The 17,088-nt window shown below is 36.1% G+C and overlaps 1 protein-coding gene across 2 annotated transcripts in view; it reads left to right on the top strand.

The window, feature by feature from the left end:
• The window catches only part of ERCC8 (ERCC excision repair 8, CSA ubiquitin ligase complex subunit), a 66,246-nt gene that overhangs the window by 34,225 nt on the left and 14,933 nt on the right, over window positions 1-17,088 (top strand). For both annotated transcript variants that reach the window (XM_036847928.1, XM_036847927.1), the window contains 4 exons: window positions 752-818; window positions 4,374-4,474; window positions 6,316-6,440; window positions 14,350-14,547. In XM_036847928.1, the coding sequence (XP_036703823.1) occupies window positions 752-818; window positions 4,374-4,474; window positions 6,316-6,440; window positions 14,350-14,547 (491 nt within the window). The remainder of the gene's footprint in view (window positions 1-751; window positions 819-4,373; window positions 4,475-6,315; window positions 6,441-14,349; window positions 14,548-17,088) is intronic.

The following is a 17,088-nucleotide window of genomic DNA, read 5'->3' as shown; positions in this document are numbered from 1 at the left end:
ACTTTTTTATTAGTATTAGATCGTCTAATTCTAAACAATGAAAAAATGGGATGTAATTCAGATATAATATTTTTATTCATCTCTAAGAAACACATATAAATATATCAGGAAAACTTGGTGAGATGGATAACATTTGTTTTACATTATCATGAATTTCTATGAATATAAGCTAGGTAGATGAAAATATATGATTTGAATAGTTTAGTTAGGTAGAAGTGAATTAAAATGCTGAAATCACTTATCCTATGAACTTATCACTTGTGCTTTCTAGATAAAAATTTTTATATAAATGCCTTTTACAATCATGAATTAAAATAATTTTTTTCTGTTTTAACTTTCTGAAAACTTAGAGAACATTTTTATTCTTTAGAATGTTTATCTTGTATGGTGGTTTGTTGCAGGGATTTTGTTGTAGAGATAAGTAAGTAAGCTTGAGCTATATCACTTATTAATGGATAGACTTGCTAGGCTAACACCTGTATTTAAAAAGACAGACTCACTTGCTCTGACTGTTTTTTCCAAAGCAAACCCAGACCTTTTATAATAAAATAGCATTGTGAGAAATGCCCCATAGACTTCACATTAATATTTATATATAGATTATTATAAATGTGAAAAAAAATCATGATTGTATCAGTTTATTTTTAAGATTTAGTCTATGCTTTCTTCATAATCCGGCAAAATTAATTGCACTGTATCTTTTGATTTTTTTCAAATATTTTGCAAGTCATTTTATACAGTTGTTTTGCAGGTCACAGACAAGAAATATTGGCAGTTTCCTGGTCACCACGTTATGAGTATATCTTGGCAACTGCAAGGTAAAATGCAAATTATTTGGTTTTGAAGTTAATAATTAATGATAAGCATTTTGGAAAGACTGTTTTTATGTTAGATGCATATTTAGTTGTTAAGTACGTCCTGGAAAATAAGATAATTGAGTTACAGATTTTAATTCGTATCACCAAAAGAAATCTTCCTTTGCATCATAATCTTAATCCTCACTATCTATCTTGAAGGTGCTCACTTTGTAAAACAGAGAAAACAACAGAATCTATGTAGCAATGCAAATCTACTAGTACTACCCATGAAACAACTGTGTTGTGTCATTTTTGCTTACAAAAATTTAACACTCTGTCAATTTAAGAATAGTAGCATTTAATTCATTTTCTTTAACCCAAGATTATTTTGAATCTGATTCAGCACATTCATCCATTCATTAATTCAGTTTACTAACATTTAATGACTCCTATCATGTGCTGAGCATTGTGCTAGGGACACAGAGGTAACACAGGCGTAGTCCTTTCAGGAAGCTAATAGTCTAATGAGGGGGTATAGTCAGAAAAACCAGTGATTTCAGGACATCCTGAAAAATGCTTTAATAGAGATATGTCTCTGGTAGGTATAATATGGGAAAAAAGAACAAGAGCACTTAACTCTTTTTTTTTTTTTTTTAATTGAGGTATAGTTGTTTTACATTGTTGTGTTAAAAGCACTTAACAATTGAGGATCAAGGGGGTTGTGGGTTTTGTTTGCTGGAAGGAAGAGTCTTCCATATTTAAATGCTGACGGAAAAGTATAGCTGGAGAAAAATTAGTGAAGATAAGAAATGAAAGGGGGCTTCCCTGGTGGCGCAGTGGTTGAGAATCTGCCTGCCAATGCAGGGGACACGGGTTCGAGCCCTGGTCTGGGAAGATCCCACATGCCGCGGAGCAACTAAGCCCGTGCACCACAACTACTGAGCCTGCGCGTCTGGAGCCTGTGCTCCACAACAGGAGAGGCCGCGATGGTGAGAGGCCGTGCATCGCAATGAAGAGTGGCCCCCGCTTGCTGCAACTGGAGAAAGCCCTCGCACAGAAACGAAGACCCAACACAGCCAAAAATAAATGGGTAAATAAATAAATAAGTGAAATTCTTTAAAAAAAAAAAAAAGAAAGAAATGAAGGGGGGACTTCCCCAGTGGCGCAGTGGTTAAGAATCTGCCTGCCAATGCAGGGGACACAGGTTTGAGCCCTGGTCTGGGAAGATCCCACATGCTGCGGAGCAACTAAGCCCATGCGCCACAGCTACTGAGCCTGCACTCTAGAGCCCGTGAGCCACAACTCCTGAAGCCCGCACGCCACAACTACTGAAACCTGCGCACTCTAGGGCCCACGTGCCGCAACTGCTGAGCCTGCGTGCTGCAGCTACTGAAGCCTTTGTGCCTAGAGCCTGTGCTCCACAACAAGAGAAGCCACCACAATGAGAAGCCCATGCACCATAACGAAGAGTAGACCCTGCTCGCCGCAACTAGAGAAAGCCCGCGTGCAGCAGAAAAGACCCGACGCAGCCATAAATAAATAAATAAACAACTAAATAAAAATTTTTTTTAAAAAAGGAAGAAATGGAATAATTGGTACATCAGGACCTTGACTAGACAAGAGAGGATAATATCAAGGGTCCCAATAGAAGGGGACACTGATTTGACACATGAAGGGCATCATGAGACTAAATGGAAGGAGGAGAAAGGCATGAATACAATTAAATTTGTGACTTTGGCAGAGAAGCTCAAGAAATGCGAACCCAGTGGCCTCTGTTGTTTTTTTAGTGAGTAGAACTTGATGTCATCTATTGAAAATACTGGAATGGGATGCAATTTTCAGGGAAGGTAGTTAAAGATTTGGAATAACAGTTTTAATGAATGGAAGAGGGAGCTGATTAAGGGCATATAGGATTGCTGGTCAGTATTTTGTGCTCTATCGAAGGTGTAGCCCACAGCTGTACTAAGCCACAGAAATCAAAACTTTGAATGACACAGACTTAACAATTGTCTAAAAATTGTTCAAGTCACAGGTATAAGGAAAGAAAGAAAATCACCAAAAGGCTTATAGGAAGGATCAAGGACCTAATGAGATAGAAACATGAGTGTTGATAAGAAAATTTTAAAACTGAAGGGACAGGAAGTAGTAATCAAATTTTGATATAGACATTTTAATAAAACTTTTTGCAGAAGAATTATTACAAAAACTACTTTTATTAGTCTTATAGAGAAACGTGTCTCAATTTTTGTAAAGCAGCCAGCTCTCCCTCTCTGTCACAGTTTATTCCCCAAAGAAGCTTCTGTTAATAGTTTGCAGAATGTGACATTGAAATTGATGATTTCTGAAGTAGAACAAAGTCTAGAATGTAGCCATAAGAAGGCTGGCCAAAGAGGTGTGAAGGTGAGGAGCTAGGCACTGCTTGTGGGTCCATGCTAGAGTCGATTTACATTGTTTGTTTCTAATTTGGTTTTCCTCAAATCAAGAGGGAAACTAAGAGGCTTTCAATTCTCAGAGTACCCCAGGAATTTGAATCAGTACCAGAATGGACCTAGTAATCAATGTTAGGAGTCAGATATGTCCATATCTAATCTGTTTCAGAAGAGACTTAAGTCCTCAGACTCCTCCCATTGCAGACCTATTCCCCAGCTGGAAAGAAAGAAAACCAAATTGAGAATGGGAAATGCTAACTTTTTGCCGACTATTCTAATTGGCTATGTTTGATGGTGATCTGTGAAAATAATCAAAGTTATGGGAAGAGATAAACCCTGTATAGATATTTTTTAAAAAGGTTTATAAATGAGAAATAAGCTTGTAAAATGCAGCGTAATGCTCTTTCTAATTAAAATGACCTGGATAAACCCAACAGGTTAGAATATTATCGAGGGCTTTGTGAGGATATGATAGCATCAGTTGAACTGATTTATATTTTCTTTAGTAGTAGTTTAGAAGCTGAAATTGATATGTGATCATGGTTTTACCTTTTTTCGTTTCACTTGAAATAAAATGAAAATAAGTGTCAAATTTCTAGGAGACATTAAATTTATTTCTTGTATATCTGGCAAAGATTGATTTGAGTACAGGAAACCAAATAAAAATATTTTGTCCTTATGATTCACCTTATTCTCAATTTTTTTCATGTAAAAAGAAAAAAGAAAAACCATATTCCTACCAAATGGATTCTTAAGCAAACTGAAATTAGTTCACTGCTTGATTATCTAGGCAACATTTGAATAACAAACAGTAGAACAGATACAGTAACATATTTGCCAAGGAACAAAGCTCTAAGCCTGTCTAGTCTTTGGAGAGGAAGATGCTCATGTCATTAAAAACAACAGAAAAAACAGAAGAATTCCATCCTTGTGATTTACTTTTTTTTTTTTTTTTTTTTTTACTTTTTTGTGCTGCTATTGACTACTGAATATTTGCTGGAAAGGCAAAAGTACAACCATCCAAATGTACAGATACATTTGTGCTAATATACTGAGACCTCTGTATGCCATAATACTGGAAAGGTGGGTGAGGAGTACAGTCATTATCCTAGCTATATACGTTAATGTAACATTTATGTCTTCTCAGTGCTGACAGTAAAGCAAAATTATGGGATGTGAGGAGAGCATCAGGATGTTTGATTACCCTTGATCAGCATAATGGGAAAAAGTCACAAGCAGTTGAATCAGGTAATGAAAAACACATTAATATAGAAATATGGCATTGATAGTATTTTTATATTGAAATTTTTGAATTGAAACCAAATAATAAATGTATGTTGACAAATTGTAGATTTTATGTTTTTTTTAAAAAGGCATTCACAACAAATCAGTTTCTAAATTTATATCAACTAAATTATGGTTGTCTTTTTTTTTTTTTTTTACTGAGGATTCCAGTGAGCTTTTATTTATTTTTTCTTTTTAAAAATTTTTTTTTATTTTTAACATCTTTATTGGAGTATAATTGCTTTACAATGGTGTGTTAGTTTCTGCTTTATAACAAAGTGAATCAGCTATACATATATCCCCATATCTCCTCCCTCTTGCGTCTCCCTTTCACCCTCCCTACTCCACCCCTCTAGGTGGTCACAAAGCATTGAGCTGATCTCCCTGTGCTATGCGGCTGCTTCCCACTAGCTATTTTACATTTGGTAGTATATATAAGTTATGGTTGTCTTTCTTTAAGATACAAGTAAGGGGGACTTCCCCGGTGGTCCAGTGGGTAAGAGTCTGTGCTCTCAATGCAGGGGGCCCAGCTTTGATCCCTGGTCAGGGAACTAGATCCCGCATGCTGTGTGGCACAGCCTTTAAAAAAAAAAAAAAAAAGAAAGAAACTAAAAGATGCAAGTAAGTATGGCATTTCTTCTGCCCCTGAATTTTTGAATGTAGAAACTTTCCTGGATTAACTTATTTTATTTTTTTCCTCACATGAGGCCAACTAATACAAATTCAGTGCCATTTAGGAAGTTACAATAAATTAAAGAAATGGTAATATTTTGTGTCCATTTTGTCACAAAATTTGCAAGTTGTGTTTAATTTGAGTCCACTGCAATCCAGGTGACAAAGTACTTCGATTGCATTTTTATAATAGAATTTAATTTCTGTGTAGGTTAAAATTCTGATTCAGAATTAAATTTGGACCAGAAATACATTAGGTTGAACTATATAAAACCTATGATTGTTTTAATAATCTTGTAAATTAAATTAATCAGGTTATTGAGAATTATGCTTTCTCAAACCTGTTCATTTTGAAAGTAATATAAATTTTGATTGAGACTAGAACACTTCTTTAAGTGGCAAATACTAGTATTATTGATTTTTAATAGTCCATGGAATGATTTTTAGATTGAAAATGGAAATAGTATATAAGAAGTTTAATTTTCAATTTAAAATTTTAGTGGTAGGGGGCTTCCCTGGTGGCGCAGTGGTTGAGAATCTGCCTGCCAATGCAGGGGACACGGGTTCGAGCCCTGGTCTGGGAAGATCCCACATGCCACGGAGCAACTAGGCCCGTGAGCCACAGCTACTGAGCCTGCGCGTCTGGAGCCTGTGCTCCGCAATGGGAGAGGCCGTGACAGTGAGAGGCCCGCGCACCGCGATGAAGAGTGGCCCCCGCTCGCCACAACTAGAGAAAGCCCTTGCGCAGAGACGAAGACCCAACACAGCCAAAAATAAATAAATAAATAAATAATAAAAATAAAGGAATTCCTTTTAAAAAAAAAAAAAAAATTTTAGTGGTAGGTTTATGCAGTTAAGTGAGTTTGATAGCACAGCTTACTCTCTGAAGAAAAATTATATTTGGCAGGATTTTCTCCCTTTGCTTTTCCTATTTTCCTCTGCTTTTATGGTTCTAATTTATATAGCTTATGTTCAAGTAATCCAAAGGGATGATTAATTTTAAATATAATCAACTTATATATTTTAGATAATTCAGATAGTTGTCCTTTAATATGTTTAAATAACTATTATCATCAAGCATTGTGTGTTGAATTTATAAGAACAGATAAACTGAATTGTGTTTTTCATTGCAGCAAACACTGCTCATAATGGGAAAGTTAATGGCTTATGTTTTACAAGTGATGGGCTTCACCTCCTCACTGTTGGTACAGATAATCGAATGAGGCTCTGGAATAGTTCCAATGGAGAAAACACACTAGTAAGACATTTTGAGTACCTTGAATGTTTTGGATCTACATTAAAGAAATGAATCTGTGACTTAACACTTGGTGTTTTTCTATAGATTTGACTTTGTTTCTTGCCTCTGAATCACAGCTTTCTTTATATAATATTTTTCCATTATGTGAACTAGTAATTCTCAATTCAGGACAACCCACCCCACCTCACCCCACCACATTCTCCCCACTTAGTGGAGAATCATTGCTCTACTGAGCCACTGTGTATAATGGGAGCGTGCCATCTCTCTCAAGTATATTGTAGAAGAATAAAAGATCGAGAACAACTGATATAAATTAAAGCTGTAAAGTCAGTCAAATTTTATACTATATCTGACTTTTAAACAAAATCCAAAATGAGGGACTTCCCTGGTGGCGCAGTGGTTAAGAATCCACCTGCCAATGCAGGGGACACGGGTTCGATCCCTGGTCCGGGAAGATCCCACATGCCGTGGAGCAGCTAAGCCCATGAGCCACAACTACTGAGCCTGCGCTCTAGAGCCCGTGAGCCACAACTACTGAGCCTGCGTGCTGCAACTACTGAAGCCCGTGTGCCTAGAGCCCATGCTCCGCAACAAGAGAAGCCACCGCAGTGAGAAGCCCATGCACCACAACGAAGAGTAGCCCCCACTCAGCACAACTAAAGAAAGCCCGCATGCAGCAACGAAGACCCAATGCAGCCATCCATAAATAAATAAATAAATAAATAAATAAATAAATAAATAAATAAATAAAATCCAAAATGAATGTTATAGTACCAAAACATACAGTAATTGGAATAGATGTGTTCTAAAAGTGCTAGATTCTTTTTTTTTAATTGAAGTATAGTTGATTTACAATATTGTGTTACTTTCAGGTGTACAGCAAAGTGATTCAGTTATACATATGTATATGTATATATCTTTTTCTTCGATTCTTTTCCTTTATAGGTTATAACAAGATACTGAATATCGTTCCCTGGCTATACAGTAAATCCTTGTCGTTTATATATTTTATATATGGTAATGTGTATCTGTTAATACCATACAACTAATTTATCCCCTCACCTTCCCCTTTGGTAACCATGAGTTTGTTTTCTATGTCTGTGAGTCTGTTTCTGTTTTGTAAATAAGTTCATTTGTACTAGTTTTTAGATTCTGCCTGTAAATGATATCATATAATATTTGTCTTTCTCTGTCTGACTCACGTAACTTAGTATGATAATCTCTAGGTCCATCCATGTTGCTGCAAATGGCATTATTTAATTCTTTTTTATGGCTGAGTAATATTCCATTGTATATATATACTACATCTTCTTTATCCATTCATCTGTCGATGGACATTTAGGTTGCTTCTGTGTCTTGGCTATTGTAAATAGTGCCACTATGAACATTGGGGTGCATGTTTCTTTTCTTTTTTTAATTCTTTTTTATTTTTTTTAAATTTTTATTTATTTTATTTTTGGCTGCGTTGGGCCTTCATTGCTGCGTGGTCTTTCTCTAGTTGCGGCGAGCCGGGGCTACTCTTCGTTGCGGTATGTGGGCTTCATATTGCAGTGGCTTCTCTTGTTGCGGAGCACGGGCTCTAGGCACACGGGCTTCAGTAGTTGCAGCATGCAGGCTCAGTAGTTGTGGCTCGCGGGCTCTAGAGCACAGGTTCTGTAGATGTGGCTCACAGGCTTAGTTGCTCCATAGCATGTAGGATCTTCCTGGCCAGAGCTCAAACCCATGTCCCCTGCATTAGCAGGCAGATTCTTAACCACTGCGCCACCAGGGAAGCCTGCATGTATCTTCTCTAATTAGAGTTTTCATCTTTTCCCGTTATATGCCCAGGAGTGGGATTGCTGGATCATATGGTAACTCTATTTTCAGTTTTTTAAGGAACCTCCATACTGTTTTCCATAGTGGCTGCACCAATTTACATTTCCACCAACAGTGTGGAAGGGTTCCCTTTTCTCCACACCCTCTCCATACAAGTGCTAGATTCTTATGTGGTAATTAATTTTTAGTCTTTTTAAAAATTTATGTTATAGTCCTTACCAGATGTACCTCTGGTTTAGTCACTTTCAGAATAAGCTACCAAAAGTTTATAATTTGGCAATAATACTAATAGCTAATATTTATTGAGAGCTTATGTGCCAGTTACTACGCTAATAAAAATTAACATTTAATATATGTGCCAAGTATACATGGTGTTGTTTAATTACCACATCAACACTATGAAGGTTGTTACTCTTATAACACCCATTTTACACATGAGGAAAATGAGACATAAAATTAGGTAACTTGCCTGAGTTTACATAGCTAGAAAGCAACAGAGTTTGACTCTAGATTCTACTCTTACTATAATGCTGATTATACCCAGACCCCTTAAAGCATTTATTAACTACCTTAAGGTTCATATTAATGTTAATCGTATTCCTTTCTTTAATCATCCTTTCTAGCTAATTCTCTCTTAGATATTCTAGGTATCCCTTTTATTATTAAAAACTAACTTTAAGGTCAGAATTGTTTGTGCCAGATTACTTTAGGGTTTGCTAATCCCTCTTATTCTTTATGAAATGCTTCTCCATCATGTCTCATGCTAAAAACTCAGGCATTGCAAATTTTAATTTAGAATCTCCCACTCATTATATTGTACCATGTCCCTAATCAGGTCACACCTTCCTTTTTCTCATTTTATTCATTTGTTTAATAAGTATTTATTGAGTACTTCCTATTTTCCAGGCAGTATTATACAGCAATAGACAAAACATAGAAAAGTTCTATCCTTGTGGAGCTTACATTCCAGGGAGAGAAAGAAAGACATCCATCAGTCAATGAATGGATGGATGGATGAATGGGTAAAATGTATATTCGGTGCAGTAAGTACTATAAAGAAAAGCAAAGTGAGGAAGGGAGCCTAGAAAATATTAAGAAGCTGGAGTTGATGTTTTACCTAGGGCAGTCAGGCTAGGTCTGACTCAGAAGATGACATTTGGCCTTAAGGAAATGAAGGAGTGAGCCATCCAACATCTGGGAGGGAGAGCATTCCAGGAAGAGGAAGGAAGAAAGTACAAAGACCCTGAGGCAGGAGCATGCTTGGGATACCCAAGGAGCGTGTATGTGGCTCTTGTGTTAGACTAAGCAAAGGGGAGAGTAATAGGAGATAAGCAACAGAAGGAACAGGATACCAGAGCTTACAGGCTTGTAGCCCTTGGTAAGGGCTTCGGCTTTTTCTATGCGTGAGATAGAAAGCCACTCAAGGCTTTTGAGTGGAGAAGTGACAGGGTCATTTTGGAAAAGTAGGTTGACATGTGCATCAGAGGTGAATGTGATAGAAATAAATGGTATTGAGTACATACATAAATTGTTAATGTGATTTTATTCCATTTTTCTCTCCATCTTGAAGGTGGTGATACTCATAGTCTATGGATTTTTGCTAGTAAGCCCATATTTTGCATAGTGTGTTTAGAATGGATAATACATTTTAAAAAGGACTTGATCAAAGGAAAGGTCATTCACGCAAAAATACTAGAGTGGCCGAGAAACTCACCTACAAAGAACACTTAAAGGAATTGGGACATTGATCCCAGAAAAAGTAACTCTCAGGGGAAGCACAATGTATTCGAACACTTAAAGGGCTGTCAGACAGAATAGTAAGCAAATTTCAGTCCTGCCATTTAGTAATTTGGGGATATTAGGCAATTTATTTAAGGTGAGATCATGAAGGACTATCATCAGAGTTTCAGTGTCTCCATCATGTAAATCAGGATTATTAGGTACCTAAACAGTAATAGTAAGGGCAAAATGGAAGTATGTAAAGAGTAGTACTGTACCTGCTAAATAATAGGCATATCATAAATGATAACTATTTTTATTGTATGGTGTTGCCTTATTGGTTGTACCCTTATAATTTAAGAAAAATGTGTAAGTACATGCTTCCAATATATGTATAATTATTTATAAATTATATACACGTACTGTTGTGGGTCTATATATTTTATTAAAGCTTAATTTCTTATTTTTTAGTTAAAAATGAAATAGAAATTCTCATATTTTCCCCTCATACCTTAATGGATCATTTTACAGACTCTTTGAGGTGCCAACTGCACTCTGGAAACCATTCCCTTAGAGTACAAAAAACTCTACCTACAGGGAAAATTCACAGAGAGACAGCTTTTGGCACAGCAACGAAATTTTAAAATAGCTATTCTGGTGTTTACTGTTATAGTTATTGGTGTTATCATTCACCCAGTCACCAATGGCTAGAAAGTGGGAGTCTATCCTTTATTCTCCCCTTCCCTTATCCCAGCTATTAAATCATTTACAAGTCCTCTTAATTGTTTCTTCATAATTTATTTCTTAGCTCTCTTCCCTTCCAGCCTCACTTTGGGCCCTCATGGTCTCTCTCTTTAATTACTCTAACGTACGTCTAACTTTTCCCAAACTCATCTCCCAGTGAAAGTGTTTGCTCAGTAAACTTTCAGATTATGAAAACTGAATATTTTTGCCTGTTGTGCACAAGGCCTTCATAAGCTGTCCCTTCTAACTCACTAGCTTTATATCTTGCCACTTCCCCATTTTTTTCCCTGTCCTACTTAAAGGTCTTTAAATATACGCTCTCTCACCCTTCATTCTTTGTGTCGACTGCTGCCTTTGCTTTAGAATACCGTCTTCTCCTTCCTGTCCTAGCTGCTTCTCAACTTTCAAGATTCATTTCAGGCACAATCTCTTTTTAACTCCTCTAGTCTAGCTTACCTGCTTCCAGAGTACCCAGTGCTCACTTGTATTACAATAGACTGTGATCATCACTTAGTGGAATTAAAGAAAAATAATTTACCACAGTGTGGCACGGTGCTTTTTGATTTAGTATAGTCTAGATTTCAGTTTCTGATTCTGTCACTTACTAGCCAAGAGATCTTGATCGAAATACTTAACCTTTCTAAGTGTTTTCTTTTTGTTTAATAATGCCACCTATCTCATAGTATTGTTTTGCATATTATATGAAATAATGCATGTAAAACATTTAGCACATTGTCTGATACTTACAGCAAATGTTAACACTTAGTAAACATTACCTGTCATTATTATTAATTATGCTGATAGTTGTTTGACAGTGAAATGGGCTGCCTTATGACGGAATCTTGGCATCACTGTAGGTATTTATTCAGTGACTAGATGTATATATTTCCTGGGACAATAAAAGGGATTCATAAGATAGGGAACTGTGTTTGCCATCATCCTATCCCACATCTATGAAATTTTCCTCCCCTATCAGAATCTCTTCAAAGACTGTACATACCACCTTTAAGACATCATAACCAAAAGTAGCCTGTTCTTCTTCAGTACTTTCATAATATATAGCATGATATTTGTCACATACTGCTTTTTATGGTAAGTGTTTATAGTCATAAAACGGGGAGCTTAGATAATCACCTAGCACAGTGTGTGACACTAAGCACTTAATAATTGGTAGATCTCTCCTTTCCTTAATCTGTTACTAGAACTTCATTCCATAGGCATTGAAAAGGTATTGATAGTTTTGAGCCCACAGGTGATTTGATCACAGCAGTGATTTACCAAGATTAATAGGACAGTAAGTTGCAAGATGGATTACAGGGGGAGCGCCTAAGGACAAAGACAAAAGTTAATTAGCTGGTTCAGTATTTATACCTCATTGATCACTTTCCAGATCACATTTGGGAAGGAATGTGGTATAGTGGAAAGAAAATAAGTTTTGTAGGTAGGTGTTCTGATGTGTGAATAAGACCATCACATTCTAGCAGTTCATAATTTTTCCAGGAGGAACAGAGAATTGCTAGTTGAGATTTGTGTTTTTTCTCCACCCCACCTCCCCACCCCACAGTGTTATTCTACAAATTGTTGTACATGGAGGATCAAAAGACACAAATGAGGGAATGTTATTCTTTTAAATATATAGGAATTAATAAATCTAGGGACTCACTGAATACTTCTGTATCCTAAGTGTTTTCTTATGCATTATTTCATTTTTAAAAAAATATTTATTTATTTATTTGGTTGAACTGGGTCTTAGTTGTGGCATGCAAACTCTTAGTTGCGGCATGCCTGTGGGATCTAGTTCCCTGACCAGGGATTGAACCTGGCCCCTTGCATTGAGAGCGTGGAGTCTTAACCACTGCGCCACCAGGCAAGTCCCTGCATTATTTCATTTTATTTTTCACAATAACTCTGGTAAATGATGTTATTTCCTTTTAACAGATTAGAAGAATGAAACTCAGAGATTAAATCATTCATTACTCATAAGAGGCAAAAAAAAAAAGAAAAGGAGGGGTGGAGTGGGTTTCAAAAACCCAAGTCTACTGATTATAAGTTTAATGTTTTAACATTTCACTGTACTGCTGCTGCATTGAGATAGTTGAACACATGTGCTCATTTCTGTCACATGTTAACCTCAAGGGTGGGTAAGCCGAATGTAGTATCCACAATTATCAGCATATATCCATTTGAGCCTCAGTGTTTGTTTACACACAGAAACACACACACACACACTCCCACCCAACCTTTAGAAAAAGAGAAAAAGGCAAATCACTCACTGTCTGTTTAAACTCCAGTATTAGCCATAGTGAAGGGAGATATTGGTGATCTGCTTGCTCATAATTCTAAATGATTAGATACTGGTTTTACACTTACCCTAAGCTTATCTAACTTATCACCAGGAAGTAAACCTTTATCCCCAAGCTTCTCAGACTTTGATGGACCTACAGAACATCTAGGGATCTTGTTAAAATGAAGATTCTAGTTCAGTAGATTGGGATGGGGCCTAGAATTTGTTTCTAACTGCTCGGGTGATGCTGATGTTGTTGGTCTTGCATCTTTGACTTACAGGTGTAGAATTTTTGTTTTTGTCCCAAATATATAATTGTTTATAAAAAGCTGCAATTGTAGTATACACAGTATTTGTGTTCTTTGCTTTTTTATACTTAGTTTTTACCCCTATTTTCTGCATAATTTTCATACTTATGATTTTTTAATTGCTATATAAACTGTAGAGTTAATATAACACTATTAGGAATTTACATCTATTCTCAGTTACTTTGCCATTCTAGATAGTGCGGAATTGAATTCCTCTCGGCATGTACCTTTTTGCTGTTTAATTATTTCCCTTAGATAAATTCCCAGTAGTAGTTACTAGGTCAAGGAATAAGAATATCTTTGTTGTTTAAAGGGTACAGAGTTTCAGTTTTGCAAGATGGAAAATGGATAGTGGTGACGGTTGCACAACAATGTGAATATACTTAATGTAACTGAACTGTACACTTAAATTGTGGTTAAGATGGCAAATTTTATGTTATGTGTATTTTATCATAATTTAAAATGTTATAAATAAAAAGAAAGTTATCCTTCCTCCAAAAATATATATATATTATATATGTATGTGTGTATATATATAATTTTTTTTTGGAGGGAGAATATATATACACATACGTGTGTGTGTGTGTGTATATATATATATGTATATATATAAAGTATACTTTATATTTTGTTGCATAATAAACCATTTGGCCTTTTAGAAAGAATGACCAAATTGTGGTGCCACCTACATGTTTACCTCACTTGTACTAGTATTGAGTGTCTCAATGGTTTATTAAAATTTTTGCTAAATGGTCTAAAATGATTCTTCAATGTTGCCTTAATTTGCATTTTTATTTCTATCACAATTGAAACGTGAACATTTGTTTTTGTGGGTCTTTTTACTATTTGTATTTCCCTCGTATATGAAATGTACATTTATGTCATTGGCCCTTATTCCTATTAGGACATTGATCATTTTTTTTTAGACTTACTAGAGTCGTTTCTATAGTAGAATATTTTAAGTAAATATTTTTTCCTGTCTTTGTTGTCTTTTTAATTCAGATTTAAGTGAGTAACTTTATGCTTTTACATCCTACAGGTGAACTATGGAAAAGTATGTAATGACAGTAGAAAAGGATTGAAATTCACTGTCTCCTGTGGCTGCAGTTCAGAATTTGTTTTTGTACCATATGGTAGCACCATTGCTGTTTATACAATTTACTCAGGAGAACAGATAACTATGCTTAAGGGACATTATAAAAGTGTTGACTGCTGTGTATTTCAGTCTAATTTCCAGGTAAGAATGATATTTAGGGGAATTTAGAATGTTCAGGTAGCTAGCTTGCCAGAGTAGTTGTATATAAAAGAGTAAATTGCAGTTTCATTCTAAGGAATTATACTTTTTATCCACATCTGAGCTAGAGTTTATTAAATAGAGGATAGATTTGTTTTTTAGGTGGCATAGGATGTCTCTGTGAATCAATATAATACTGTGCAACTTGACTGGGATAAATTCTTTCTTTTGTATATGAGCTCCATTTATTTGGCAGTTGAAAATCTCTGGCAAATTAAAATAATTTCTTGCAAATGAGCTTTTGGGAAAAAAATGGAACATATGTGTCTCATCTCAAAATATAGTTTGTGTATCTTGATTTACATATGTGTGAATATGTCTGAAATTTAGTTTATTTTTTTCTTATTTTCTGCCAATGGCTAATATGTTTACTTTAGTGTTGATGCAACTTACATAATTTCTTAAATACCTATGGTTTTTGTTTGTTTAACATCCTAACCTTTCTCTTTCATCTCACCAATGGAGCAGATTGTTTTTTCCATAGAACATTTGCATAGATTACCTCATATGCTCCTTTAAATGAGTCTCTAATGTAGCAAGATTGTTGGTATTTTCCCTGCATCGTAGATAATGAAAATGAGGCTCGTGAAAATTAAATACTGAAAGAATGAATATTATGGGTTATTAGAGCTAGGAGGGACTTTATCACCTTATTCATTCATTCATTAATACTCATTACTTAATTTGTGTCTGACGCTGTGAAGTAAGATATACAGGGCTGGTTTTTCAGCCAGCACACGTCAGCATGGCAGTATCCATTATTAAAATACTCAAATTCATATCCTGCTGTTTGTTACATAGCTATTGTACTAAGCCCCCTAAGTGACCTCCAGCTTCACCCCCTTCCCTGGGGCCTCCTAGACCCAGTAACTAAGAGGGACCTTCAGACCCTGCTCCCTCTCTATGTCCAGTATCTCTTCTGATTGGCCAGTGTCCTGATGTACCATTTATTAAATATTTTTAGTGTTACTTCTGGGAGAAGGCTACTAAGGCAACAAGAGGGGTGATGTGACTTGCCTCAAATCTGCAAGTAGATTTACAGAGCATGATTATCCATTCAAAGAAATTCTTAGAATACAGTACCTCTTTTCTTATCCAGAGTCACTTAGAGAAACAGCCAAGATTTTAACACAGGTATTCTGACTACCAGTTGTTGCTTTCCACCAAATCAGAGCTTCCCAGAATGTATTAAAAGTATGTCAAGATAATTGATTCCCTTCAGTCCCTGGAATAGCTGAGACAAGCCTAGGATAGCCAGAGAGCTGGGGCCAGTTGCCTCCTGACAAATACCATTTCTTTTTTTTTTTTTTAACATCTTTATTGGAGTATAATTGCTTTACAATGGTGTGTTAGTTTCTGCTTTATAACAAAGTGAATCAGTTATACATATACATATGTTCCCATATCTCTTCCCTCTTGCATCTCCGTCCCTCCCACCCTCCCTATCCCACACCTCTAGGTGGTCACAAAGAACAGAGCTGATCTCCCTGTGCTATGCGGTTGCTTCCCACTAGCTATCTATTTTACGTTTGGTAGTGTATATATGTCCATGCCACTCTCTCTCTTTGTCACATCTTACCCTTCCCCCTCCCCATATCCTCAAGTCCATTCTCTAGTAGGTCTGTGTCTTTATTCCAGTCTTGCAACTAGGTTCTTCATGACCTTTTTTTTTTTTTTTTTCCTTAGATTCCATATATATGTGTTAGCATACTGTATTTTTCTCTTTCTGACTTACTTCGCTCTGTATGACAGACTCTAACTCCATCCACCTCATTACATATAACTCAGTTTTGTTTCTTTTTATGGCTGAGTAATATTCCATTGTATATATGTGCCACATCTTCTTTATCCATTCATCCGATGATGGACACTTAGGTTGCTTCCATGTCCTGGCTATTGTAAATAGACCTGCAATGAACATTTTGGTACATGACTCTTTTGAATTATGGTTTTCTCAGGGTATATGCCCAGTAGTGGGATTGCTGGGTCGTATGGTAACTCTGTTTTTAATTTTTTAAGGAACCTCCATACTGTTCTCCATAGTGGCTGTATCAATTTACATTCCCACCAACAGTGCAAGAGTGTTCCCTTTCCTCCACACCCTCTCCAGCATTTATTGTTTGTAGATTTTTTGTTTGTTTGTTTTGTTTTTTGTTTGTTTGTTTGTAGATTTTTTGATGATGGCCATTCTGACTGGTGTGAGATGATATCTCATTGTAGTTTTAATTTGCATTTCTCTAATGATTAATGATGTTGAGCATTCTTTCATGTGTCTGTTGGCAATCTGTATATCTTCTTTGGAGAAATGTCTATTTAGATCTTCTGCCCATTTTTGGATTGGGTTGTTTGTTTTTTTGTTATTGAGCTGCATGAGCTGCTTGTAAATCTTGGAGATTAATCCTTTGTCAGTTGCTTCACTTGCAAATATTTTTTCCCATTCTGAGGGTTGTCTTCTCGTCTTGTTTAAGGTTTCCTTTGCTGTGC

This window comes from Balaenoptera musculus, chromosome 3, assembly GCF_009873245.2.
Source record: "Balaenoptera musculus isolate JJ_BM4_2016_0621 chromosome 3, mBalMus1.pri.v3, whole genome shotgun sequence".
Lineage (NCBI taxonomy): Eukaryota > Metazoa > Chordata > Mammalia > Artiodactyla > Balaenopteridae > Balaenoptera > Balaenoptera musculus.
The sequence above is the reverse complement of the archived record's forward strand: the minus strand, read 5'-3'. Positions and strand labels throughout refer to the sequence as shown.